This window comes from Scyliorhinus torazame, chromosome 10 (assembly GCF_047496885.1).
Source record: "Scyliorhinus torazame isolate Kashiwa2021f chromosome 10, sScyTor2.1, whole genome shotgun sequence".
Taxonomy (NCBI): Eukaryota; Metazoa; Chordata; class Chondrichthyes; order Carcharhiniformes; family Scyliorhinidae; genus Scyliorhinus; species Scyliorhinus torazame.
Window position 1 is genome coordinate 145,488,568 of NC_092716.1, and position 27,467 is coordinate 145,516,034.

A 27,467-nucleotide genomic window follows, 5' to 3' on the forward strand; every position below is an offset into this window, starting at 1 on the left:
GCAATTTGATACAACTGAATGACTTTCTCGGCTATTTAAGAGTCAGTCACATTGCTGTGAGTCTCGATTCACATGTAGGTCAGACAGGTAAGGGCAGCAGAATTCATTCCCTACATGACAACAGTGAACCAGATTTTTTAATAATAATCAACAATGATTTCATGGTCACCATTAGACATGTTTTTAAATTCCAGATTTATTCACTGAATTTAAATTCCACCATTTGCCCCGGCCATTATCCAGGGTCTCTGGATTACTAGTCCAGTGACATTGCTACTACGTCACCACCTCCCTTGGAAGTAAGGGCTTTACAGTCGGGATTGGATGCCAGCAGAAAGGAGAACAGAGTTTGAAGTCTGGATTGGGTGCATTTGAGCAACGGATCAATGGTTAGCTGATTAGAGTTGTGATCGGGTGTTAGTCAGGGGTTTGTAGTCTGAAACAAAGGTTGGAGGGTTGGAGTTGGGGCTTTGAAATCTGGAACTGAGAAAATTAATCAGTGGTCGGGGACCTGGAGGCCAGCAGGCACACGATCTGGCAGCAATGATCATTGGGATTTTGCTTGGGGTAAATACATTTAATTTGCACAATCCAAGACTGGTTGTTTCAGAAAACCAGTCCTGCACATGCACCAATTGCATGGTGGGTGTGACAACGTAAGACTGCTTAAGGGCTGTTGGAGCTGCACTTAACCAGGCAAGTGGAGAAGTACTCCATCACGCTCCCAATTGCCTTGTAGATGGTGGACAGACTTTGGGTAGTCAGGAGGTGAGCTATTCTCCACCTCATTCTGAGCCTCTGACCTATTCTGATAGCCACAGTATTTATATGGCTGGTCCAGTTCAGTTTTTATCAATGTTAAACTTCAGGATATTGATAGTGGGGAATTCAGTAATGATAATGCAATTGAATTTCAAAGAAGGATAGTTAGATTCTCTTTTGTTGGAGATGATCACTGCTTGGAATTTGTGTGGTCTGAATTTTACTTGTCAGCTCAAGCCTGGATATTTCCAAGGTCTTGCAGCATTTAGAAATTGACTGATTCAGTGTCTGGAGTTGCGAATGGTGCTGAACATATGTGCAAGCATCAGTGAACATCCCCACTTTTGGCCTTATGATGGCAGGAAGGTCATTGGTGAAGCAGCTGAAGATAGCTGAGCTGAGGACACGACCCTGAGGAACTTCTCCAGTGATATCCTGGAGCTGAGGACTGACACCAAACAACCACAACCACCTTCCTTTGTGTGGAGACGGTGTTGGACTGGGGTGAGCACAGTAAGAAGTCTTACAACACCAGCTTAAAGTCCAACAGATTTGTTTCGAATCACTAGCTTTCGGAGCACTGCTCCTTCCTCAGTTGAATGAAGAGGTGGGTTCCAGAAACATATATGTAGACAAAGTCAAAGATGCAAGACGATACTTTGAATGCGAGTCTTTGTAGGTAATTAAATCTTTACAGGTCCAAACGGAGCAACTGGAGAGAGGGATAATCACAGGTTATTGTGCCTGGATGCGCAAATGCTAAGGATACTCACTGAATGCCTTCACCTCTGCATGTTTAATTGGTTCCAACATTCCACCCGCAAGCAGAAGTCCTGCGGACATCCTGTCTCACAATCAGGACCTGAAACATCATAATAAACTTCTGCCCGAGTAGTAAATTTCCAAATTGGTTCCCAACCCCATCTTAAAGTCTACCTCCAAAGAACTGGGACGATTCCATGCAAAATTCCAGTTGAGGTCAAACAAGTGTTTTAAAAAGGTGACCTTTACTTAGATTGCCTGGACCCCAAGCTCTGGGATGCCCTCTCCACATCTCTTTGCCCATCTCTCCTTTAAGACACTCCTTAAAACCTTCCTCTCTGACCAAGTTTTTTGTCATCTGACCTAATATCCCCTCATGTGGCATGGGATAATGCTATTTTTTAAATAATGCTCCTGCATTGGGACATTCAGCATATTTATATTGGTATATCAAAATAAGGTTCTGTTGTTCACCATAACTTATTGTTTTTGCAATCAATGCCTCTTTTATAAAGCCCAAAGTATCCCATATGATATTTTTTACCACTTTCTCAACCTGCTCTATCATCTTCAATGATTTGTACACATATACCCCCGAGTCTCTCTGTTCCTGATACCCTTTTAGAATTGCACATCCAAGTCGATTTCATTAATATTTCCAAAGAAAAATAATTGGACCTAATACTGATCTGGGAAACCCCACTGTGTATTTTCCTCCAGTCTGAGAGACACTCAGTCAATTTTGCATCCATTTTACCACTGTTATTTTTATTCCAAAGGGTTCAAATTTGCTGGTAAGCCTATTATGTGACATTTGATCAAAGACGTTTTGGAGACCCACATACAACATATCAACCTCATTACCCTATCAACCCTTTCTGTTATTTGTTCCCCATCAAAATCTAAATAAATTTCAAAACAAAATTACAGTGAACAGATTAAAATACTGTTGAAGTCCTGAACATTTGTTAATGACTGAAACAGAGCAGCATATGCTTCACATAAGTTGTCACTGAGATAACCCTGTAAGACTGCCTGCAAAGGGACAATTAGAGAGGAATAAAGGGATTGTTCCCTGATATCCACATTAAAAGCCATGTACCTATCAGATTAATCAATCTTGTGAAAGATTTAGCAGTTAAAATATTTCCATGCAGGAAGAGGTGAGAGAGAGGGAAGGGCGTGATTTTGTATATAAAGATGCAAACAGTTAGCCTCACACTCACTTGCCATAGTGCATAACTGAGTCGTAATCATATTCTGTGCCCAGATTATTCGTCTGCAACAAGTTAAAATTATATTGGAGATCTGTGAAGAAAACACATTCAGCATTCATTAAAATCAATCTGTTTAGTTTGTTATGACACCCTGGGTGACTGCATCGTCAATTCCAGCCCCACAGATCCTGGAATCCCAACATAAGTGAATAAACCAATAATTTGTGTTTAACTCTTGACTGCTCCAATGAGTTACAGACACTGAGTAAAACATTAACAAACAGTTTATTAATATTACGAGGGAAAGATGAATATATATACATAAAGAAATAACAGGACAATGGTTTACCAGTCTACCTAATCCCAAAGCTTGGTCCCACCCTCCACCCAGACACACAAGACAAATGCAAGGTAAGGGCTGGAGAGGATCGAAAAAAAGGGATTAAAGGAACATTTTGAGATGTATCTTCACTGCTGTGGTTGTGACCTATCCTTCCAGAGATCTCTTGTGCAGGTCTGTTTTCCTTCTGTGTCTTTTAATTAAGAGAGCCTTCACAGATTTAGCTAGTCTGTAAAAATAGTCAGGTATAGAGACAGAGAGACAGGGAGATTCTCCATTTCCTTTCTGCTGAGCTTCCTTCATAGAACTGAAACTAAAGATGGAACTCTGCAGAAGACCTGCATGGTAGCATAGGGGGTAGCACTGTTGCTTCACAGCACCAGGGCCCCAGGTGCAACTCCTGGCTTGGGTCACTGTTTATGCGGAGTCTGCAAGTTTTCCCTGTGTGGGCTTCCCCCAGGTGCTCTGGTTTCGTTCCACAAGTCCCGAAAGACGTGCTGTAGGTGAATTGGACATTCTGAATTCTCCCTCGGTTTATCCTAACAGGCACCGGAATGTGGTGACTCAAGACTTTTCACAGTAACTTCATTGCAGTGTTAATGTAGGCCTACTTGTGACAATAAAGATTATTATTATTCTTTCTGGACATATCTGACTGGCTCCATCAATCACAGGAAACAATAGGAGTTGGTTGAGTATCCTACATTCACCGATTGGCTGCTTGCAAAATCTAAAATCGACATCACATCTCACAAAGGGACACTTTTGGGTCAGTCCATCGGAACAGGGACGTTCCAGCTCTACCTAAAATTTGTAGTTTAACAGAAATCCCAAATGGGGCAGTAATGTTGTAGCAGCTAACCAGAAGACTGCAGATCCAATCACGCAGCAGGATGGGGATTAAAAGGGAACACAAGACAGACAAAATGTTAGAACATTATTACAATGTCCTAACATACCTCCCCCTGAAAGAATGAAACATCAGGACATGGGCGTTTCATTATGAGGCATGCAAGACACACAACATCCACACATACCTGTCTAACCTAGCCCCAATACAATCCCCCTGCCAGGTTTTGGCATTAGTATAATCTAACTTTTAAACACACGATAAAATACTTTCACTCACATTATGGTCTCCAAGAAATATATACACAGTCTTTACAACAAACGATTGCAACAATGAATCTGACAAAAACCTCTTGCGTTCCGGGTTTAAAATGTCTCCGGAAATGCAAGGAGTGAACAGTTCAGGACGGCCAGCTCCGATTCGCGCTCCAACCTGGCTGTTGACTTCCCAAAATCTCCTCTTCGTTCCATGAATTACAACAGGCTTGTGAGTTCCTGCAGCATGCCCAACATGCATCGCTCTTCAGTTTCTAACTGAACCAGTCTCTGTGGTTCTGGTCGAGACAAAGGTGATTTTGGTGAATCAAAAGGTTTGAGGTCCTCACCAGGGGTAATTAATGGAGTGACTTCTGGTGCTTCCATGCAACTTAGTCCATACTCCTTTGGCACCTTCATTATACCGGTTTCTTGCTGACACTCAGATAACGCTAAGGAGCCTTCCTGATTGTCTCATGAACTTCTACACAAACTTTGAATGTTTCCTACAACTAATCTAGGAGTAGAGTTGTCAACACTGAATGGTGTAGTGGGTTCACTGTTCACCAATAGATTCTTCTCACGACATCCGTCTTACATTCTCTCTTGGCCTTCACAGGGTCACTATCAGCAACAACGGCTAATGGCGACTCGACAGGCACTATTCCCTGTGTGAAAACTGTTATCCCCTCAGCTGAGTTTTCATAACCACTGCCAGCATCTCCATTGTTGGAATAAGAGTATGGGACACTGCTGATTCCGTGAACATTTTGGGGTTTCCTGATCTCTGTGGTTGCAGAACCATTATAGGATTTGGCAACCACCTTCCTTTTAACTCCCCAAAAAGATTGATGGCCAACTACTTCACCTTCCTGGTTATCATCTCAGCTACCTCGAAGAGGTGTGGTAAACCTTCAAAAGGATGTGGATCAACCAACCACTCGCTCGGTGTCTCTCCTCAGTCCCTACCGTCCTCGTCCTGACTAACTGACGCTGTGCAGGAAGGAAAAACCTGCTCCGGGAACTTCTTTCACCTGAAGGGAATGGCATTGGAGTTATCACACGTGGCAGTAACAAATTACCTTTTGGCAAGTCCAATTCACCTACATCCTCTCGGTTACTACCTCCTTTAATAACTTTAGAAGAATTGCTTGGCAGTGGTCCAAGTTCAATTGGTGACGGGTCAGTCAGACCCGAGATCAAAGACAAGACTGTCATCTGACTCTTCCTCCCTACTAGGAAATGAAAATAAAAATCGCTTTTTGTCACAAGTAGGCTTCAATGAAGTTACTGTGAAAAGCCCCTAGTCGCCACATTCCGGCGCCTAACACTCTCGTATTATGGGCCAGGGTTTAGAGAACCCCAAAGTGTTTCATGGAGTTCACCTGACCTACAACTTTTAATAGATTGTGGTTATGGGGAGCACACGGGCCTACCTTACAGGTGTAGTGCAACAGAGAGTTACAGTACTTTTAAATTAAAACAATGTTTATTTATGAAATCAGTTAACACTTTATAAACACACAGTAAACATCTTAATAACTATCAACACCAATAAATCCCCAAAGAATACAGTACTCTATAAGTAACTCTTAATCTTTCCTTGCAACATCCATAAGACAAAAAAGAACCCTTTTTACAGAAATACATCAGGTTTAACTTCTCTACTGAGAGCAGTTACCACTTTGAAATCACCAAATGAACATTCTTTCGCTTGCAGAGATGCATACACATCTTGCTGTGACTGCAGCTTCTACAAATCTAAAACGAAACTAAACACACCCTGTAGCAGACAGCCTAAAGCGAAAGTAAAAGCAGACAGACAGCCCAGCTCCATCCACACTTTGACATCACTGATAAACACCCATTTCTTAAAGGTACATCCACTACAGTTATTTTATAAACACCCATTTCTTAAAGGTACTCTCATATGACACTCGCAACAAGTATTCACCATCACCTCGTAACCGGGACGTAGGACAAAGTCAAAATCTGTGTCTGCCTCCACCTCCTTATCAACATTCAAGCAATTGATAATCAGAATCGAAATTGAAGTCAAGACTCTTGTCTAATTCCTCATCCTTACGGTCACCTTTAGTCTGAAAATGCTCAGGACCTAGTTCACTACCATGGTCACTTGAAACAGGCTCAACGGCCGTCAACATCTCTCTCTTTGAGCCATTTATTGCCCAATGAGTTTTCCTAGCTCCCTCATGCCCATCAGTCGACATTTCAGGCGCTAATTGCAGAACTTCCTTCGGCCTCTCTGTAACCATGGATGAAGCTGCAACCTTCACTCCTGCTAAATCGTTCCCCAAAACTAAATCTATTCCTTCCACTAGGAATTCCTTAACCACTCCAACAACTACTGGGCGCTGACAATAAATTACATTCCAACTCCATTTTGTACAATGGAACTGGGATACAACTTCCACCCACCCCAGTCACAAATACCTCAGCTTTCACTGAGCTCTCTAGAGGAAAGACCAAATCCTTCTACAGCACAAGAGTTTGAGTAGCCCCTGTGTCTCCTAAAATGGTTATGGGTTCCGTCTTTTCACCACCGGATGGAGCTGGGTACATACAGGATGTTCAGGTCAGTGCAATTCCAATCATTGGCCACTGGATGGTGTAGTACCAGGGTGCTCAGATCCGTGTTAATTCCACTCCTCTGCCACCAGATGGAGCTCCATCCTCCTGTGAAGTTACCACAGCTTCCTTCCTGGGTAAACAGTTTTATTCCCCTTTGTCTGAACTCTGCACCGGAACTCTGGCCACACTTTAAGCCCTAAAAGTGCAGGGTCAGATTGACTGCACACACGTGGCTCTGCATTGTCCATGGCAGCATGGGGCACCCTTCATGAATCACCCCTTCATGAATCACAAGGGATTCCACTCCCTCAATGTGCAGATAGCCTGCGACAATGTGAAGTGCATTATGCAGGTGCATATTTCTCAGAGATCACCCATGAAAGCTACATTCTCGTACGCTCTCGCATCCTGGCCATCTTGGAGGGAGATCACGCTTGAGTGATGGCTCCTCAGGGGCAAAAGGTACGCCCTCAGGATGTGGCTAATGACGCCAGTGTGGAGGCCACAAACACCTGCCGAAACTTACTCCGGGGTTCATGCTGTTGAACATGCACTGATGGGGCAGACGATAGGCCTGCTGAAGATGCAGCCACAAAATCGCACCCTTAATGTATTACTTACAAATCTGGTGCCTGTAACTCACTGAAGCATTCAAGGATGAAAGATTTCAGGAAAATACACAAATTATTGTATAATTCACTTGTGTTGGGACTCTGGGTCTGGAATTCGCCTGCGTACGGTCCCAGGATGTCATAACCGCTGTCAGCAAGACTTCCCTCATGCAGCACGGTAAGAGATGCCAAAATGGAAACCGCTCCAGGCGTCGACTGGTTTGCAATCTAACCCGTGCTCGTGCGCGAAATCAGGATCTCACCTGAGCGTGGTGAGAAACCAATTATCACCACTTAAGCCCAATCTCCATACAATTAACAAGAGCCACCCCATATCGAACAACCTCCCACAATTGAACCGACTCCCTAACGAGTGGTCACACAGGTGCCGATTAGTACACCTTTTCAAAAGCGGGAACGGGCGGAAGGCCTGTTGCATGGACCTGAGGAGGTGAGCAACCATCTTTGTTCACAGGCACGGAGGCCGGGGGCACTAGTGCTACTGCCCCATTGCTTGGAGGGGAACCCCCAGGAGCTGAGCATAGGTTTGAGTGGAGACGGTTGCTCCTTTGCCCACGGGTCCGCCATGCCAACCCCTGGACTGTTCACTCCCATTCCAGGGGCAACCCCAGACCCTGTCCACCTGCCCCACAGACCACCCATAACCTCTGCTGGCTGCACAGCTGAAGGCTCTGCCAATTGGGAATTGATAATCGTACTTAAAAGTGAGAATTTACCTCTCAAGTGGACCCCCATGGACAGACGTGCCATGTTGCATGTAGGGGTTATTATCTAGCACCCTAAACAGACCATGGTGCCTGGACAATGTGCCTGACACTGTTGGAAGCTCCACCACAGATGCAATGGGCTGCATCCGACCACCCAGGAGCCGGGGCCCAGCAACAGGCCAGAACGATGGCCTGAAGGTGCGTGTGAGCACCAGCGTGGGGACCAGCGCCTAATCCAGGTAATGTGGCGTGCAGATGTCTGGGGTACCGGCTCTAGGGTTCGGTGAGTTAGGACCTCCACTGCGGTTGGCTAGGCATGCCGGGTGGTGGGAGCGATGGGGGACTGCAGGGTCTCTGGGTGGAAAGCACCACTGATTGTCAGTCCCTCACCCTCTTCCAGTTCCTTAAAGATATTACACAGGATGGACGATATCTTGGACCTGCCGAACCTGCCTTCGTGGTGCTACTGGCAGGCTAGGCGGCCAGATACCGGAGGAGATGGCAGCAGAGCCCCGAAGTGGGTGACGGCAGAACCGGCCGCGCAATAGGCTAGGGAATGACCCCAGAGAGGGAGGCTGGTGACGGCCCAAGGTATACATATATTCCTGGTCTTTCGAACAGATGATGGGCAGAATCCCCCTCCCCCCATCCGTCTGCCTCACCCCTCACCATCCACCTCCCCCCCCCCCTCCCATTCCCACCCTCCTCAGGTCTGTGTAACGTCACTTCAGGGTGATGGGTCTGTGTCGCCAGTGTCAGCGGGACACTGTCGAGGGCAGGGGGGTGATGATAACCCGCTGAGTGGCAGTACTGGAGCTCCTCATTCAATGCCAGTCTGACCCCTGCCTGCCAGCTGAGTGCTCGCTCACACCCATCACCTGCACATTGTGAGCCGGGGGGTGAGGCAGAAGCCCAGAACACACCTGGCCGGGGGAATGGGGCTTGGGATTGATGCTCGGCCTGCATTGCTGAACAAAGTGACAGAGGCATCATGCTGATTGAGGCCAACAGACTTTGATGGTGTACAAATATGCCCCCAACTGCCCCACTCTCCCGATGGTGCAGCCCCACTCACCCAATGCCTCCCCGACACCCCCCATACCTCCCAGCACCCCACTTAACCCCTTTACCCCCCATACCCCATAAGCCCCTCCCCCTTGCCCTCTCAGTGATCCTCCACCTACTGAACACTCTGTGCTCTATCACTACGTCTCCGTGTGTCCCCATGATGCATCCGTGTGTCCCCATGATGCACGTTAGGAGTGAAGGGAGCCTGTTGGCTGCCAGGTCCTGTGGCCTTTGATGCCCTTGTGCTGTTTGGATCTGCCAGCCCTGGCAGCTCCCGGTGTCTGCACCATGGTGCTGACATCCTCGGAGATGCTCCTCAGTTACTGGGACATGTCTGCCACTGAATGGAACATGCTCTGGAGCACCATGACAATGTCCTTCTGTGACTGGGAGACCTCCCCTGCAACTGATACATGCTCTGGAGTGCCTCGGCAATGCCCAGCTGTGACTGGGACATGCTCTGGAGGGCCTCCGCTATGCCCGCCGGGGCCTGAGACATGCTCCGCAGCGCCTCATCAAGGTCCACCTGCTGCTGGGTTACGTCACCCAGCCACCCGGACATGCTGTTAAGGCCCTCAACCATGGCCATCATTGACTGAGCCACGCCTTGGATACCTCCACTCATACTGCTCATGTTGTATACCAGGCTCTCCACTGCGGCCGCCACCCTAGTGGTGTTGGCCTCGGTGTCATGCATAGCCGACATCATCTCATACACCCGTAGCCTCTGGGACTCCTCCAATCGGCTATGGACCTGCTGGAGTGTCGCTGACACCCCCCTCTGAATCTTGCAGCCACACCCCATCGACTGCATCAGCTCTGGGTAAACCTGGTCCAAAGGTTTACCGACTGGGACTCAGCTGAGTCCTGGGATCCAGCAGACCTCCAATGCTGTCTTGCCTGGGTGTTCCTGCCTCCACCTGATGTGCTCCTGCCTCCATCTGATGTGCATCTGCAACTGCGCCCAGAAGCATGACCACTACATTCTCCCACCTAGGTGTCTCTCTCTGTGGGGCTGGAGAGTGGGGGAGATAGCTGTGACATGAATTCAGTGGTGCGTTCAGAGTTCTCCTCTGAGCTGTTCTCTTGGGAGGCAGGCGTTGGGGGAGGGTCACCCCGGATTGGCTGCACATCCTGTGGGAGAATGGACATGTGGTCAGTGGGAGTGATGGGTTAGTCTATATGACAACAACTACTCATGTGTGACAGGTCACCTGGGTGGGAGCCGGTGAACCCTCACCTCTGCGCCGCAGGTCGACCTCGATGGCAGTCACCGCTCTGTCCTCAGCCACCCCCGCGACCTCCATGCCTTGTTTCTCATAGGCGGTGAGGACACGTATGTCTGGCACCCCGCTGCCTGTCTGGGCCCTCTCTCTCTGCGGTTATGGGCCAACTTTTCCTGCCGGGACACAGAGGGGGCATCGTTAGCCACACACGTGGTTATCCATGAGGTGGGGGTCTTTGGTGTTATGGGAGAGGGCTTGGGAGATGGGTTATATGTGGAGGGGGAATGATCGGAAGTATTGTGGGGGGAGAGGTAAGGGGGGCCAATAGTATCCAAGCGGAGTGGGGAGAGGGTTAGGTGCCCGGTGCAAACTCACTTAACAGGCCGGTGGAGGTCGTTGACTGGGTGCCAGACCTCTTGGTCATGTTGTATGGCACAGGGCGGCGGAGCATGATTTGCGGCGTGAATTCCGTGAGGCCTTGTTAAGTGGACCAATTGACATTTGATAGCAATAATGGCCTCGTTGGGCCGAGAGTCGGGAAGCTCACGTCAGTTCCTGCTTACTACCACACTTAGAAACATTTTGGTTAAATTGCACCCTAAAAACTGGTTTATTTATTACATGGAAAAAGATGAACTTATAATGGTAAGAATCGATCAATGGTCTGCTAATCTATTTCCCAAACCGCATCCCACCCTCCACCTGGACACACACAAGACAGATACATGATGGAGAGCGTAGGAAAGGTACAAAATGACAGGGATTAAGAGGTATGAATGATTTGAGGATCTTCGCTGCTCGGGTTGAGATCTTTGTAGGCAGTGATCTCTTCAGAATGCGAGGTGTTGAACCATCGGTTAGTTTGGATCTTCAAGCTGCGCCACTCAGGCTGGATTCTCAGGCTGTGGGATCCTCTCCAGGAACACAGTTCTTGTGTTGGGCTGAGCCTTACCCACGGAAGATGCACTTCAGGTTTGTTCAATTTCTGATATGTGGTCAACTTCAGCAGGCTCACCAACAGCTCATAAACAGAATGTCAGAGCAGCAGTTTTCACAAGGCCTTTGAGTAGTCCAGTAACTTTAATGGGAGAGGAATCAGGAAAGTTCCCCATCCTCAGCCCTATCTTCAGGCTTTGAGTGCTGACTCACTGTTATGTTTACTTGAAGGGAGTTCCAGCTAAGATTTGCGAGAGAATTCCTCTCCTCTGGGAGAGATTAAAAAAGAATTCTGCTTCGCTCTGCAGCTCCAAACAAAACTGAAACCAAACACACAAAGAGTCACCCAGTTGGGCATTCCAAACCAAAAAGCACAAATGCACATTGAGGTTCTGCTTAACCCCGGGATTGCAGTGCAGTTGATTGGTTGCTAGCAAAGTCCATCAAAATTACATCACGGGCTATGCCACAGAGTATACTGAATCAAAGGGGTCTGCTGGATCAGTCCCAATGGCAGCTTGTAGCAGGGGGATTTCAGCTCAAACCAAAAGGCTCTAATGTTGCGCAGGACGGGAACTTAAAAAGAGAAACACTGATTTAGCCAGTTCCTTACATAGCCTTTCATAGGGTAGGGTGCAGAAGTCCAATATTGAGACAATGCAGGAGAATGATGACTTTCAGTGAGGTCTGAGTAATGCTCCTCATACCTCCCATAATTGCGTAACTCCTGTCTGACAGAAACCTGGGGCGAAATTCTCCGGTATCGGCGCGATGTCCGCCGACTGGCGCCCAAAACGGCGCAAATCAGTCAGGCATCGCGCCGCCCCAAAGGTGCGGAATGCTCCGCATCTTTGGGGGCCGAGCCCCAACCTTGAGGGGCTAGGCCGGCGCCGGACAAATTTCCGCCCCGCCAGCTGGCGGAAAAGGCCTTTGGTGCCCCGCCAGCTGGCGCGGAAATTACATCTCCGGGCGGCGCATGCGCGGGAGCGTTAGCGGCCGCTGACGGCATTCCCACGCATGCGCAGTGGAGGGCGTCTCTTCCGCCTCTGCCATGGTGGAGACCGTGGCGAAGGCGGAAGGGAAAGAGTGCCCCCACGGCACAGGCCCACCCGCGGATCGGTGGGCCCCAATCGCGGGCCAGGCCATCGTGGGGGCACCCCCCGGTCCAGATCGCCCCGCGCCCCCCCCAGGACCCGCCCGCGCCGCCTTGTCCCGCCGGTAAGGTAGGTGGTTTAATCTACGCCGGCGGGACAGACTTTTTAGCGGCGGGACTTCGGCCCATCCCGGGGGGGGGCGCCAACCAGCGTGGCGCGATTCCCGCCCCCGCCGAATATCCGCTGCCGGAGAATTCGGCAACCGGCGGGGGTGGGATTCACGCCAGCCCCCGCCGATTCACCGACCCAGCAGGGGGTCGGAGAATCTCGCCCCTGAGCACAAACTGCCACTGAACAGGATGATCTGTGCGTGATTAGATGCTGAGTGACACATCTTAACTGATCTCCACAGATAAAGGCCTGTGCTTTGGCCGGGGCCGGGTGGTGGGCAGGGGAATGGTGATGCATGCATGTGCCCATGATCAGGATTACACCAGTATTACTGTATTATTAAAGTTGAAGGGCGGACAACCATTAAGCTACCATCGCCTCAGAGGAGATTTGAGTATGCGCCAGCGTTATATGTCCAGCCGAAACGTGGAGGCTCATTGTTCAAGCTGCAATTAAATGAGATCAGGGAGGCACTTTAAGGGTGCATAAGGTGACTTTTAGTATATGAAATGATATTAGTACTGGTGCTTAATGTCTACTTGTGTCTAAACTCACTCTTGCACACGTTGCGAGTAGAATCTCTTAACATTCACTACTGTACCACTATGTCTAGATGTCTCCCCAGGATCCACAGATGTAGAGGCCAGCTGACTGTCACAACCTGTTGCCTGAGATGACTTTGGCAGACATCCTCTGGAGAATCGGGTCCTCGAGGGACTGGGACTGTTTTCGGGCAGCATGGGTATTGTAGTGCTACCCTCCTCTATGTGCAGGACTTTGGTCACAGGAAGGAGGAGTCAGATTGGCTGGACATCCCCAGAGACTTCTGGTTGAAGGCCCTGGGCTGTGCACCAGATGATCCACTTCTTTGTGATGAGATGGAGGGGAAGCTAGAATGGCACTGACAAGAACCTGCAGCATGCAGTTTATGTCATGCACATGCTGCTCACACCCTCAGCCATTTAGTGGATATCCTCCACTATGGAGTGCAGATCCTGCACTAAGGTCTCCACTGCAAACACTACCTTCTAGTGTTGACTTGTTTGCCTCAAAGTGACAGCATCAGCTCCTCAGACCGAAGGCGATGTAACTTCTCCAGTTGACCTTGCAGTCTGAGGGATGCTGTTGTCCCTCCCTGCTGCTCGCATCTCAGTCTTTGTAGCTTCAGCAGCTATGAAACGACCTAGCCCAGGGGCACATCACCTGATCAGAGTCCTGCTTTTGCCTGCTGTGGATCATCAGCTTTGAGATGTTCACCAATGAGTGGCCTATTATGACAACCTTGGTGAGTGCGTGGACAATTCCAGCCCCACAGACCCCAGAATCTCAACATAAGTCAATTAACCAATAATTTGTGTTTTCCTAAGATCTTTAACCCTTGACTGTTTCGATAAGTTACAGACACTAGGTTTATAAGTAAAACATTAACAAACTGTTCACTAATAAAACAAGGAAAAGATGGATTATGTAAAGAAATAACAGGACAATGCTCTACCAGTCTACCTAATCCCCAAACCCCGTCTCACCCTCCACCCAGATAGGCACAAGACAGATACAAAGTACAGGTTGGTGAGGATACAAAATGGGGATTAAAGGGTAGGTTTGAGATGACTCTTTGCTGCTATCATTGCAGCCTCTGGGAATAGATTTGCTCAAGGATTTTCAGGTTGGCGCAGTTCCGTGTTTCCACCACCGGTTGGAGCTAGGTACAGGAATTTTTCAGGTCAGTACGATTCCAATCGCCATCCACCAGATGGCACTGTACACAGAATGGACAGATCACTGCACTTCTACTCTTCTGTCACCAGATAGGAGGTTTTGCCTCCCTGTGAGATTAATACAGCTTTGACCCTGGAATTAGCAGTCTTTCACTTGCCTGATTTCTGTACAAGACTCTGGCGGTTTTATCACAGATGCTCTCATCTTAAGCTTCAATTTTGAGCTCTTCCCAGCCTTTAAAGGTGACAGACCTGATCAGTGACTGCTTGTTTTCTTACTCCAGAGGACTTCCACAAACTTGAGTGCTGTCTGCCTTCTCACGAGAAGAGCCTTGGTGAACTGGCTTGGATGTTTTAGATATCTCCTGGTCAAAAGAGAGAAAGAACAGCAGAGGGAGAGAGAGTGCCTTCCAGCTGTGACCTGGCTGAAACCTTCTCAGAACTGAAGTCAAATGGAGCTCTGCAGAAGATCTGCCTTCTTTCCTGAAAGTTTCTGACTGGCTTCACCAATCACAGGCAATAATAAGAACTGGCTGAGATTCCTACATACACCGATTGACTGCTTACCATGTCTATCAAATCAACATCACAGGTTCTGCCACAGAACCTAAAGCTGACATCTTGGCTTGGTCCATCAGGACAGGGGTATTCCAGTGTCCAAAGATTGTAATTTAAACAGAAGTCCCAAATGACGCAGTAATGTTGGAGCAGCTAACCAGAAGACTGCAGATCCAAGCAGGCAGCAGGATGGGGATAAAATGTGACAGACAAAAGGTTTTAGAACAATATCCCTGCAGGCCTATAAGCCTGCCTACTAATTATACCCACTGAGGTGCGAGTAGTTGCACTGATGGAGGATGTGGATGACAGCTGTGACGCATCTCTGATGTTATTCTCTGAGATATTTCTCTCAGAGCTGCACAGGTTCATCATGTTCAGAGGACAAGAAGATGGGCTGGGCTGATCAACTGATTGACCTGTGAGGGAGGTGAGCTAGCAATGTACAGGGACATAAGAAAGCAGAAGCTGAAGTCACGTGAGGATGGTGCCATGGTGGGGCAGCACGGTGGCGCAGTGGTTAACACTGCTGCCTCACTGTGCCGACGTCCCAGGTTCGATCCCGGCTCTGGGTCACTGTCCGTGTGGAGTTTGCACATTCTCCCCATGCTAGCGTGAGTTTCGCCCCCACATCCCAAAGGTGTGCAGCTTAGGTGGATTGGCCACGCTAAATTAATTGGGTATTCTAAAAAAAAAAATTTTAATTAAAAAAAGGACGGTGCCAAGGCTGGATTTGTTGGCGATTCTCACTTTTGTCTTTTGCTTTTGCTCCCACTTCGCCTCAGCACTGGTGCAGTCCTGCTCCTCTCTGACAAGTTTGAGGGCTCTTTCCTCAAATGGTGTGCAGCTTAGGACAGAGTGTAAAAGTTTGATGAGAAGGAGTTTGATGCAGGAGGGAGGGCAATACTCGTTTGCTTTTCTAACTTTTCCACCCTGTAGGAATTGGTTCCTGCTGTTCTTCAGGGGAGGAGGTGAGCTGTTGGTGAATATACGCTAAGCGGTCAAGGTCTATTTTCCAAAGGTTTAAATTTGTCCTGCAATTTGTGATAAATTAATATTTACAAGAAAATAAATAATTGAATAAAATAATGAAGTAATTAGTTAAATATTGAAAGTATGGCAGGACAGGTCATGTGTTAAGGTTGCAGCATGTGGAAGTTCATGGATACTGGTGTTATCCAGAACAAGCACGTCTGCAGTAATTATCTGTGGAATGAGGAGCTTTGGTTCAGAGTAATTGATCTGGAGTCTGAGCTGCAGATACTGCAACACATCAGGGAGAGAGAGAGGGAGAGAGAGAGAGAGTTACCTGGACACTTTATTTCAGGAGGCGGTCACACCCCTTAGGACAGAATCGTCTGGTTTGGAAAGAGGTCAGGGACAGGAGGGTGTGACCGCAGCTGAAGCAGGTAAGGGGACCTGGGGGCAGAAGTGTCAGCCAATGCAATTGTCCAAAAGATTTAGCTTGTTTGGATGAGTGTGGGGGCTGCAGGGTGGATGAGCTGGCTGACCAGCAGGTACTGGTAACCTCTGTAGCCTGCGTACTGGTATCCAACCTATGTTCCATTCGAGTTCTGAATGGATGACACTTTTTCCTGGTATCCATGAGCATGGAAACTTGTTATATCGTCATCAATAATTTCTATTTTCTTTCCAGTAAAGTTCGGGGGCTGGGTGCTCCGTTTCAGTAGTTAAGTGCCGGTGCCAGCGGAGCACGTGTGGTCTTCTACAACTGAAAAACCAGTGCGAACCCCTCAACGATTCTGGCGCCGGTGAGGGGCTAGCACCAGCGCCGACTGAAACTCCGGCTTCCTACGCCGAAAACAGCTGGAGAGAGGACGGGTCCCAGGCCGCGCATGCGCACGGCTGACGAACTGCAGCGGTCGCGCGGCCGTGTGCGGACTCAAACTGCCATCCGCGAGCCCATAGCCCACCCCGTGGCCACCCCCCATCAACGCGCCCCCCCCCCCCCCCGGCCAGCGGCACGGATCCCGGCCGAGTGTTGTGGCGCAAGACACAGTCCGCAGCCACATGCTGGGTTCATGATTTTTGGGACCACACGTGTCCCACGCCGTCAGGAACTCGGCCCATCGGGGACGGAGCATCGCGGGTGAGCTGGCCGATGAGGCGCCAAGGGCACTGCGACTGTATACGGTGTGTGTCACAATGATGCCATTTCGGAGGGGACGGAGCATGGCTGATCGACGTCAAACTGGCGCCGGTCCCAATTTCGGTGTTGGAGCTCATTCTCCTCCGCCCGATCGCCAAACACGATTTTGCCGTGTTTCTACAAAGTACAATCTGTGTTCTTGTCGTCCAGTTTCACAGGTTTGAAGGAAGCAACATTATCACTCTTGCGGCTGTTTGTCCAAGTATCCCAGGGGGGACATTCTCCTTCCTCAAGTACAAGTTGTTCATCCTTTCTGCCTGTCTGCTCGCAGCCAACCATAGTCCAGTGTGGATCACAAGAGAGCCAACTTTTCACAATTCAGTCTCTTTCAATTGGGACATGACTGACCATGGTACTGTGGTACAGGAAGCCATCCAATGGGGGAAACACATTAGAAGGTAGTGGTAATAGGGGACAGTATATGGAGGGGGATTGACACTGTTCTTTGAAGCAAGGAGCTACTGTGTTGCTTGCCTGGTACGAGTTTGGGACTCCAGGCTTCAGAGAAACTTTCAGTGGAGGGGGAGGATCATGTTGTTGTGGTCCATGTGGAGGCTAAAGGCGTGGGCAGGCTAAGGAAAGAGGTTTTGCATGGACAGTTTGAAGAGCTGGGAATTAAATTAAACAACACAACTTCCAAGATGTTGGGCAGGACTCTCCATTTGAGAAACTAACTGCTGATGCCGGGACTGAATTGCGGGTGTTCTATGGTCCTAACAGCAGTGCCAGTCCCAGAACCATTCAGAACATGCACCGGCACCATGTGGAACTAGTGCAATTTTAATGCACGCCAGCGTGTGATTCGCTGGGGTCAGGATTCTCACACGACAGCCTACAATCTGAAGGCTTCTCTGAGCACTTCACTCCCCACACAACTCTCATTCCAGTAAGAAGTCTTACAACACCAGGTTAAAGTCCAACGGGTTTGTTTCAAACACTAGCTTTCGGAGCACTGCTCCTTCCTCAGGTGAACGAAGAGGTATGTTCCAGAAACATATATATAGACAAATTCAAAGATGCAAGACAATGCTTAGAATGCGAGCATTTGCAGGTAATTAAATCATTACAGATCCAGAGATAGGGGTAACCCCAGGTTAAAGAGGTGTGAATTGTCTCAAGCCAGGACAGTTGGTAGGATTTGGCAAGCCCAGGCCAGATGGTGGGGGATGAATGTAATGCGACATGAATCCCAGGTCCCGGTTGAGGCCGCACTCATGTGTGCGGAACTTGGCTATAAGTTTCTGCTCGGCGATTCTGCGTTGTCGCGCGTCCTGAAGGCCGCCTTGGAGAACGCTTACCCGGAGATCAGAGGCTGAATGCCCTTGACTGCTGAAGTGTTCCCTGACTGGAAGGGAACATTCCTGCCTGGTGATTGTCGCGCGATGTCCGCTCATTTGTTGTCGCAGTGTCTGCATGGTCTCACCAATGTACCACGCTTCGGGACACCCTTTCCTGCAGCGTAAGAGGTAGACAACGTTGGCCGAATCGATCGAGTATGTACCGCGTACCTGGTTGGTGGTGTTCTCACGTGTAATGGTGGTATCCATGTTGATGATCTGGCACATCTTGCAGAGATTGCAATGGCAGGGTTGTATGGTGTCGTGGTCACTGTTCTGAAGGCTGGGTAGTTTGCTGCAAACAATGGTTTGTTTGAGGTTGCGCGGTTGTTTGAAGGCAAGTAGTGGGGGTGTGGGGATGACCTTGGCAAGATGTTCATCTTCATCGATGACGTGTTGAAAGCTGCGAAGAAGATGTCATAGTTTCTCCACTCCGGGAAGTACTGGACGACGAAGGGTACTCTGTCGGTTGTGTCCCGTGTTTGTCTTCTGAGGAGGTTGGTGCGTTTTTTTGCTGTGGCGCGTTGGAGCTGTCGATCGATGAGTAGTGCGCCATATTCCGTTCGTATGAGGGCATCTTTCAGCATCTGTAGATGTCTGTTACGCTCCTCCTCGTCTGAGCAGATCCTGTCTATACGGAGGGCTTGTCCATAAGGGATGGCTTCTTTAATGAGTTTAGGGTGGAAGCTGGAGAAGTGGAGCATCGTGAGGTTATCCGTGGGCTTGCTGTAAAGCGAAGTGCTGAGGTGACCGTCCGTGATGGAGATGAGTGTGTCCAAGAATGCAACTGATTTTGGAGAGTAGTCCATGGTGAGTCTGACGGTGGGATGGAACTTATTGATGTCATCGTGTAGTCGTTTCAGTGATTCTTCGCCGTGGGTCCAAAGGAAAAAAATGTCATCGATGTATCTGGTATAACGTCGGTTGAAGGTCCTGTGCAGTGAGGAGGTCTTGTTCAAACTTGTGCATGAAGATGTTGGCATATTGAGGTGCGAATATGGTCCCTATGGCTGTTCTGTGCGTCTGGATGAAGAACCTGTTGTCAAAGGTGAAGACGTTGTGATCCAGAATGAAGCGGATGAGTTGCAGAATTGCGTCTGGAGATTGGCAGTTGTCGGTGTTGAGTACTGAGGTTGTTGCAGCAATGCCGTCGTCATGGGGGATGCCGAGTGCCGAGACGTCCATTGTGACGAGGAATGTTCCTGGTTCAATTGGTCCATGGGTTCTGAGTTTCTGTAGGAAGTCCTTCATGTCGCGACAGAAGCTGGACGTACCTTGTACGATGGGTGTCAAGATGCCCTCGATGTAGCCAGAGAGGTTCTCACACAAGGTCCCATTGCCTGAAACGATAGGACGGCCTGGTGTGTTGGCCTTGTGTATTTTCGGGAGGCAGTAGAGATCTCCAATGCGGGGAGTGCGTGGGATGAGAGCATGTAGGATGCTCTGAAGGTCTGGATCCAAGGTCTTGATCAGTCTGTTGAGTTGGCGGATGTGTTCCTTAGTCGGATCTGCGGGTAACTGTCTGTCGTGTTCCTGGTTGTTGAGTTGTCGGTGTACTTCTTTGCAGTAGCAGTTCTCATTCCAGCCATGAAGATGCCACCCCGAACAGTGGCACCGAGATTCACCAAACCAGGGCTTGAGACACTGCTAATGCCGTGGAGGATAGGCGGGACACCCTGTTCCCCGGGGTGAGAAGGGGGCTGCCGCATGCCAACACGGCCTAACAACCGACGCCAGCCCCTGGATCGCCCGGCCCTGTCGCCGGAGCTCCCGACCCAACCGCCGCCGACGAGACCCGGCCCAACTCGACCCTGAGAGGCCCGCCCAGTGACCCGACCCGGAGAGGCCCGCCCAGCAACCCGACCTATCTGGAGATGGAAGAAAAATGCACGTGGAGGACCGACCGGGCCAACTTCAAGACCCAACCCCAGGAGCACCCAAGAAGGGAACAGACCACAAGACCCAGCCCAACCTGCCTCAGGAAGCCCCTGCCCACAACCCAGGCCTCCAAAATGGCGGAGACCCCGCGTGAGGACCCGAACGCACTGCAAGGTATTCCCGTGTCTGCAGAACGCGGGGGCCCATCCGGATCGCAAATATGCCCCCCCCCCCGAAATGCCATTGCCTCAACCAGCGCCCACAATCCAGCCAGACGTGACCCCGGAAACATAACCAGAGACTTGGTCCCCGCCAGTGCCCTGGACGGCGCCAGACGCAAGCACCTACCTTCCACAAGGTCAGACTTCTCCCATCGGATCCCAGGACCATCTAGCCACAGCCGCCGACCGAGGAAGCGAGGGAAATGCGGCGGTCTGCAGATTAGACTGAAGCAACGCGGTTTCAAGACCCCCTCTCCCCAGCATATTCCTGGCAAACGTTCAAGCGGTCAGAAACAAGCTGAATGAACTTATCGCAAGACTTACCTCTCAGAGGTAAGTAAGAGACTGCTGTGTGCCTTGTTTCACAGAGACATGGCTCACCCCCGCCTCACCGGACTGTGCCATACAACCTGAAGGCTTCTCAATTCACCGGGGGGACCGCACCGCGTCATCAGGCAAAGCGAAGGGTGGAGGGGTTTGCCTCCTCATCAACTCCTCCTGGTGCTTGGATGTGGCGACCTACTGCTCCCCGGACCTGGAACACCAGACCGTGAAGTGCCGTCCATACTATCTTGCACTCGAGTTCACTTCAGCCATTACACAGCAGTCTACATCCCACCCCAGGCAGAAGTGAGGAAGGCGCTTGACGAACTGGTTATAAACAATTACGAAACAGAACACCCGGTGGCCTTGTTCATCATGGCCGGAAACTTCAACAAGGCCAACTTCAAGAGTGTACTGTGAAAATTCCACCAGCACATCTCCTGTCCCACCACTCTTGACCACTACTACTCAAAATTCCAGGGCGCCTGCCATTCCATCCCCCGACCGCACTTTGGGAAATCAGACCATAAGACGGTGCTCCTTTTCCCGGCATACTAGCAGAAACTCAAGCGGGAGAATCCAGCTAAGTTTGTCGTGCAGTGCTGGTCCGAGGAAACAGAAGAGCTCTTACATGACTGCTTAGAGACAGTGGACTGATCCATATTTAAGAACTCAGCGACCAAGTTAAATGAGTATGCCACCACCTTCACAGACTTCATCAGCAAATGCGTGGACAACTGCGTGCCAAAGAAAGCAGTACGTACTTTCCCACGAGATTGACTCCCTACTGGAGAACAGGTCAGAGGCGTTCAAGTCAGACAAAATCTCGGTGGTTGTGGCAAGGACGAAACAACATAATGGGCGACAAAACGAAGCCAAGTAGTATCTCCGGCAGCAACGCACCCCTCCCCGATGAACTCAATACATTCTATTCTCGGTTCGAGCAGGTAACCAACAATCCACTGTCGAGTGCCCCAGCAGCCCATAACTCACCCATACCCACCAACACAGCTTCCGAAGTCAGATCGGCCGTCCTGAAAGTGAACCCTCGGGAGGCGACGGACCCGGACGGGATCCCTGGTCATGCACTCAGAGCCTGCGCGGACCAGCTGGTAGAGGTGTTCGCAGACACCTTTAACCTGTCTCTACTCCACTCCGAGGTCCCCACCTGCTTTAAGAAGACCACCATCGGTGCCAAAGAAGAACCAAGCAAATGGTGCCTCATCGGTGCCTCAATGACTACTGTCCGGTGGCCCTGACTTCAGTCATAATGAAGTGCTTCGAGAGGTTGGTCATGAAGCGCATCATCTCCATACTCCCAGAACGCCTTGATCCACTGCAATTCGCATACCGCCGCAACCGGTCCACAGTAGACGCCATTTCCCTGGCCCTACACTCATCCCTAGAGCATCTCGACAACAAGGACTCTTACATCAGACTCCTATCTATTGATTACAGCACCGCCTTCAACGCCATAATCCCAGCCAAGCTCATATCAAAGCTCCAAAACCTAGGACTTGGCACTCCACTCTGCAACTGGATCCTCAACTTTCTGACCCACAGAGCACAAACAGTAAGAATGAACAACAACACATCCTCCTCAATATCGGGGCCCTGCAAGGCTGTGTACTTAGTCCCTGTACACACACGACTGCGCGGCAAAATTTGGTTCCAACTCCACCAATAAGTTTGCTGAAGATACGGCTATAGTGGGCCGGATCTCGAATAACGCCGAGCCAGGATACAGGAGGGAGATAGAGAACCTAGTGGAGTGGTGCAGCGACAACAATCTCTCCCTCAACGCCAGCAAAACTAAAGAGCTGGTCATTGACTTCAGGAAGCAAAGGCAACACAGGTGGAGAAGGTAGTCAAGAACTTGAACTCCTGAAAGTGAACCCTCGGAAGGCGACGGACCCGGCAAGGCAAGGTTTAGAATAGATGTACAAGGCAAGTTTTTTTACACAGAGGGTAGTGGGTGCCCTCCAAGCCTGTGCCGACCATGCTGCCCGTCTAAACTAAAATCTTCTACACTTCCGGGGTCTGTATCCCTCTATTCCAATCCTACTCATGTATTTGTCAAGATGCCCTTTAAACGTCACTATCGTCCCTGCTTCCACCACTTCCTCCAGCAGCGAGTTCCAGGCACCCACTACCCTGTGTAAAAAAATGTGCCTCGTACATCTCCTCTAAACCCTGCACCTCACACCTTAAACCTATGCCCCCTAGTAATTGAACCCTCTACCCTGGGAAAAAAGTCTGACTATCCACTCGGTCTGTGCCACATATAATTTTGTAGACCTCTATCAAGTCGCCCCTCAACCTTCTTCGTTCCAGTGAGAACAAACCGAGTTTATTCAACCTTTCCTCATAGCTAATGCCCTCAATACCAGGAAACATCCTGGTAAATCACTTCTGCACTCTCTCTAAAGCCTCCACATCCTTCTGGTAGTGTGGCGACCAGAATTGAACACTATAATCTAAATGTGGTCCAACTAAGGTTCTATACAGCTGCAACATGACTTGCCAATTCTTATACTCAATGCCCCGGCCAATGAAGGCAAGCATGCTGTAAGCCTTCTTGACTACCTTCTCCACCTGCATTGCCCCTTTCAGTGTCCTGTGGACCTGTACACCAATATCTCTCTTACTGTCAATACTCTTGAGGGTTCTACCATTCACTGTATATTCCCTACCTGTATTAGACCTTCCAAAATGCATCACCTCACATTTGTCTGAATTAAACTCCATCTGCCATCTCGCCGCCCAAGTCTCCAAACGACCTAAATCCTGCTGTATACTCTAACAGTCCTCATCGCTATCCACAATTCCACCAAGCTTTGTGTTGTCCGCAAACTTCCTAATCAGACCAGTTACATTTTCCTCCAAATCATTTATATATACTACGAACAGCAAAGGTCCCAGCACTGATCCCTGCGGAACACCACTAGTCACAGCCCTCCAATCAGAAAAGCACCCTTCCATTGCTACTCTCTGCCTTCTATGACCTAGACAGTTCTGTATCCATCTTGCCAGCTCATCTCTGATCCCGTGTGACTTAACCTTTTGTACCATGAGGGACCTTGGCAAGTTCCTTGTCAAGGACCTAACTGAAGTTCATATAGACAACATCCACTGCCCTACCTGCATCAATCATCTTTGTGACCTCCTCGAAAAACTCTATCAAGTGAGTGAGACACGACCTCCACTTTACAAAACCGTGCTGCCTCTCTCTAATACGACCCCTTGCTTCCAAATGGGAGTAGATCCTGTCTCGAAGAATTCTCTCCAGTAATTTCCCTACCACTGACGTAAGACTCACCGGCCTGTAGTTCCCTGGATTATCCTTGCTACCTTTCTTAAATAAAGGAACAACATTGGCTCTTCTCCAGTCCTCCGGGACATCACCTGAAGACAATGAGGATCCAAAGATTTCTGTCAAGGCCTCAGTAATTTTCTCTCTTGCCTCCTTCAGAATTCTGGGATAGATCCCATCAGGCCCTGGGGACTTATCCACCTTAATATTTTTCAAGTCGCCCAACACCTCGTCTTTTTGGATCTCAATGTGACCCAGGCTATCTACACACCCTTCGCCAGACTCAACATCCACCAATTCCTTCTCTTTGGTGAATACTGATGCAAAGTTACCTGCACAGGTGACGTCCAGGATGGAGGCCTTGGGCAGAAGTTACCGCCATGGGTTAAGATGTCCAAGGCTTGGGGCCCTCTGTGCGGGCGGTGGCCAAGGCACAGGACAGGGTGGCCATGTCACAGGCAGCCATGTACCAGGGCCACATGGACATTGCAGCAGCACTCCAGAGCCTGACCGAGTCATAACGGGTGCAGGCGTCGAGGGCATTGGCCTGCGTTGGCTGGTCTGAGGCGGTCCTTGAGTGACTTGGTCCAGTCCCAGAGGACTCCCTCTCCACGCGCATTGAGACCCTGATCAAAAAGAGAGCGGGCCTCCAGGGCTGGCAGCGCCAGGTAGCGGGGGAGCCCCCGGAGTTCGCTCCAGCCACACGCCCATCCCAAGGAGTAGCCCAGGGGCCATCAGGCATCCTGAGGGAGGAGGAGGCGATGGGGCACGTGCCGAAAGCTCCTACAGGCAACACTCAGCCGCTACCTGCCGGCAGGGCATCACACAGCCCACTCAAGGGCAATGCCCACTCTAGCCCCTATGTGTTTACTGTCCGGTGGAGGGTGGTGGAAACTGGCCAGGGACGTGGACACCTCATCCCCCTCCCCAACTACCACGCCCCATCTGCAACCCCCTGCACGATACATACCTGCCACACTACAAGGTGCTGGCGCTGGATTGGCGATAACACCAGATCTGGTCCATGGGATGAAGGATGATGACAACCCGCTCTGCGATGAGTTCTGGTGCTCCGCATCATTCAACAATGTCTGACTCCTGCACACATTAGCACTTTCCACCATCCACCTAGGTGATCCCTGCATGCGAGCAAGCCATTCAATCACACGGTGCCAACGAATCCCTGGGGTGACCGTGACGATTGGGGGTGAGGGAGGCAGGAAATTCCGGGCCACCATCAACATCTGCTCGTTTGCCTCTCTCTGGCCAGCCCAGACCAATCCACCCCTCACACCCATCTGACAGAGCACCGAGACAGGTTGTCAGTGGTAACAGGTGTTTAATGTGAACAAATATTTACAGATTTGTGCCCTAGCCCCTATCACTAAACTGTGCCCTCCATGCCAATTTAACTAGTGTCTAACTTTCTGGCCTTACGGGCCGTACCGCAACGTCTTGGTAGACCCAAGACGGTACATCAGGAGTGGAGGTGACCTGCTGTAATTCCACGCCCCATCTGTATGAGACAGGAGTAGCCGCAGGAGTAACCACGAGAGGATAGAGTCGCAGAGTAGGAACCCCGCAGGAGTATTGTGTGTGTGTGTGTGTGAACGGCAGAGATGACCGGATCTGATAAAACGGTAGGGGAGGATAGATGGGGACCCGAGGGATCGATCGTACAGATGATTGTAACCCACAATATTAAGTTAATCAAAAAGATGCGGGAGAAAGGATATAACCCAGACGCACCCGCGGCTGAGCAGAAGGCCTGGTGGACAGGCCAAACCAAAAATAAATATGAAAAGGGGCTATAATTGTGACTGTGGTTTTAAAGAACCAAGGGATTAATGAATTGCAGGAGGCAAGAGTAGCAGCTATAAGATGCGCGCAGGAAGGGGACGAGAGAAAACAGCAGGGAAGATTTGTAGAGACTGTGACCCGACAGCACCACGTGCCATGGGGGAGAGTGACTACAGGGATGACAGGGTCAGTTTTGAGGAGGGAAGGTCCGAGGATTATGCATTCCCCCTCCTTATGAGGAAAAGGATTAACTACTGCCTGTTCGTGTAGTAAGGAAAACAGTGGATGAGCATACCACTGAGCAACATATCCAAACACCTTTTGCAGCTGGGGAAAAACAAATGATTCTGAATGAACTGCCCTCTCTAAAATGACTGGACGATAAGGGCCCTTTTTTGGATAAACTGGAAGAATTACCGGAGGTTCATGGGTTAACCAATGATGATATCCATTTATTATTAAGGGCAAAGATCCCCGCACCGGTATGGGCAAGCATGCCACAACCATATAGGGATCACACGTGGGTCAAGCAGAGGGGAGGGGAAACAAGGACCCCGCTTTGCAACCTTTAGAACGGCAGTGCGAACCAGCCTAGGGAGAGGTAGCCCAAATTGGACATTGATCATCTTACTTAAACAGGGAACAAAATAAAGGGTCGAAGATTATGCAGAGAAGAAATTTGAGGCGTTTGAGCATCATTCAGGGACAGTAGCCCCCAGCAGAGATGATGAAATCTTTTTTTAAATGTTAACAGATGGAATGGGTCCACACCTGACTAGGATCGTAGATATGAGACTTCTGGTAGGGAATGACTTTAATCAGGTTTTAGCATGGGCTAATTTAGGAAAAGGGTCCATGGTAAGCCCCTTAGAAAAATTAGAAGGGGGAAGGCAGTGTTGCACATGTGGAAAGGAAGGGCATTTCGTAAGGGAGTGCAGAAGCAAGAAAGGACACAAGCAGGGACACCTGAGGTGTCTGAATTGTAGGGGAACAGGACACGGGCAGGAAATTTGCTGGGCAAAGGCAGGGGTCAAGGAAGGTCACGGAACCCAAAGCCATAAAGGACAGTGGGGGACGAGTGCCCCAGGATCGGCAATACAGGTTTCAGCTGAGGATTTACCCAAGATGTTCAGTGCACTAAAACAATGATACATTTCAGCCCTCACTGGTAGAGAAAGGGACTCCGGGATATTTGTTGATACGCTGTTAGGGGGCCAGCCATGCACAATGTTAATAGATACCGGGGCCGCAATATCCATCACCGATATAGACTTACCCCTAACTGGTCAAACAATTCAGATCAGGGGGGTGGGGTCCGTGTAGCCACATTAAGCGAACCCACCCTTTTAGAAATGAGGGATTTTACTGTAAGAATCCAAATCTGGGTATGTAAGACTGCTGAGGGAAATATATTAGGGATAGATTGGCTAGAGCAATTGGGAGCAGTAATAAACACCAAAACAGAGGCCACTGAGTGGAAAAGGCATTATAATGTGGATAGGTGGGGAAGAAAAGTCCGGCATTATGTCCATATCAT

General features: G+C 49.6%; 1 protein-coding gene across 1 annotated transcript in view; it reads right to left on the minus strand.

Annotated features, from left to right (window-relative positions):
• LOC140430268 (astacin-like metalloendopeptidase) overlaps positions 1-27,467 on the minus strand; it is a 132,429-nt gene that overhangs the window by 71,288 nt on the left and 33,674 nt on the right. Inside the window, exon 3 of the mRNA XM_072517692.1 lies at positions 2,751-2,832. Within this exon, the coding sequence (XP_072373793.1) occupies positions 2,751-2,832 (82 nt within the window). The remainder of the gene's footprint in view (positions 1-2,750; positions 2,833-27,467) is intronic.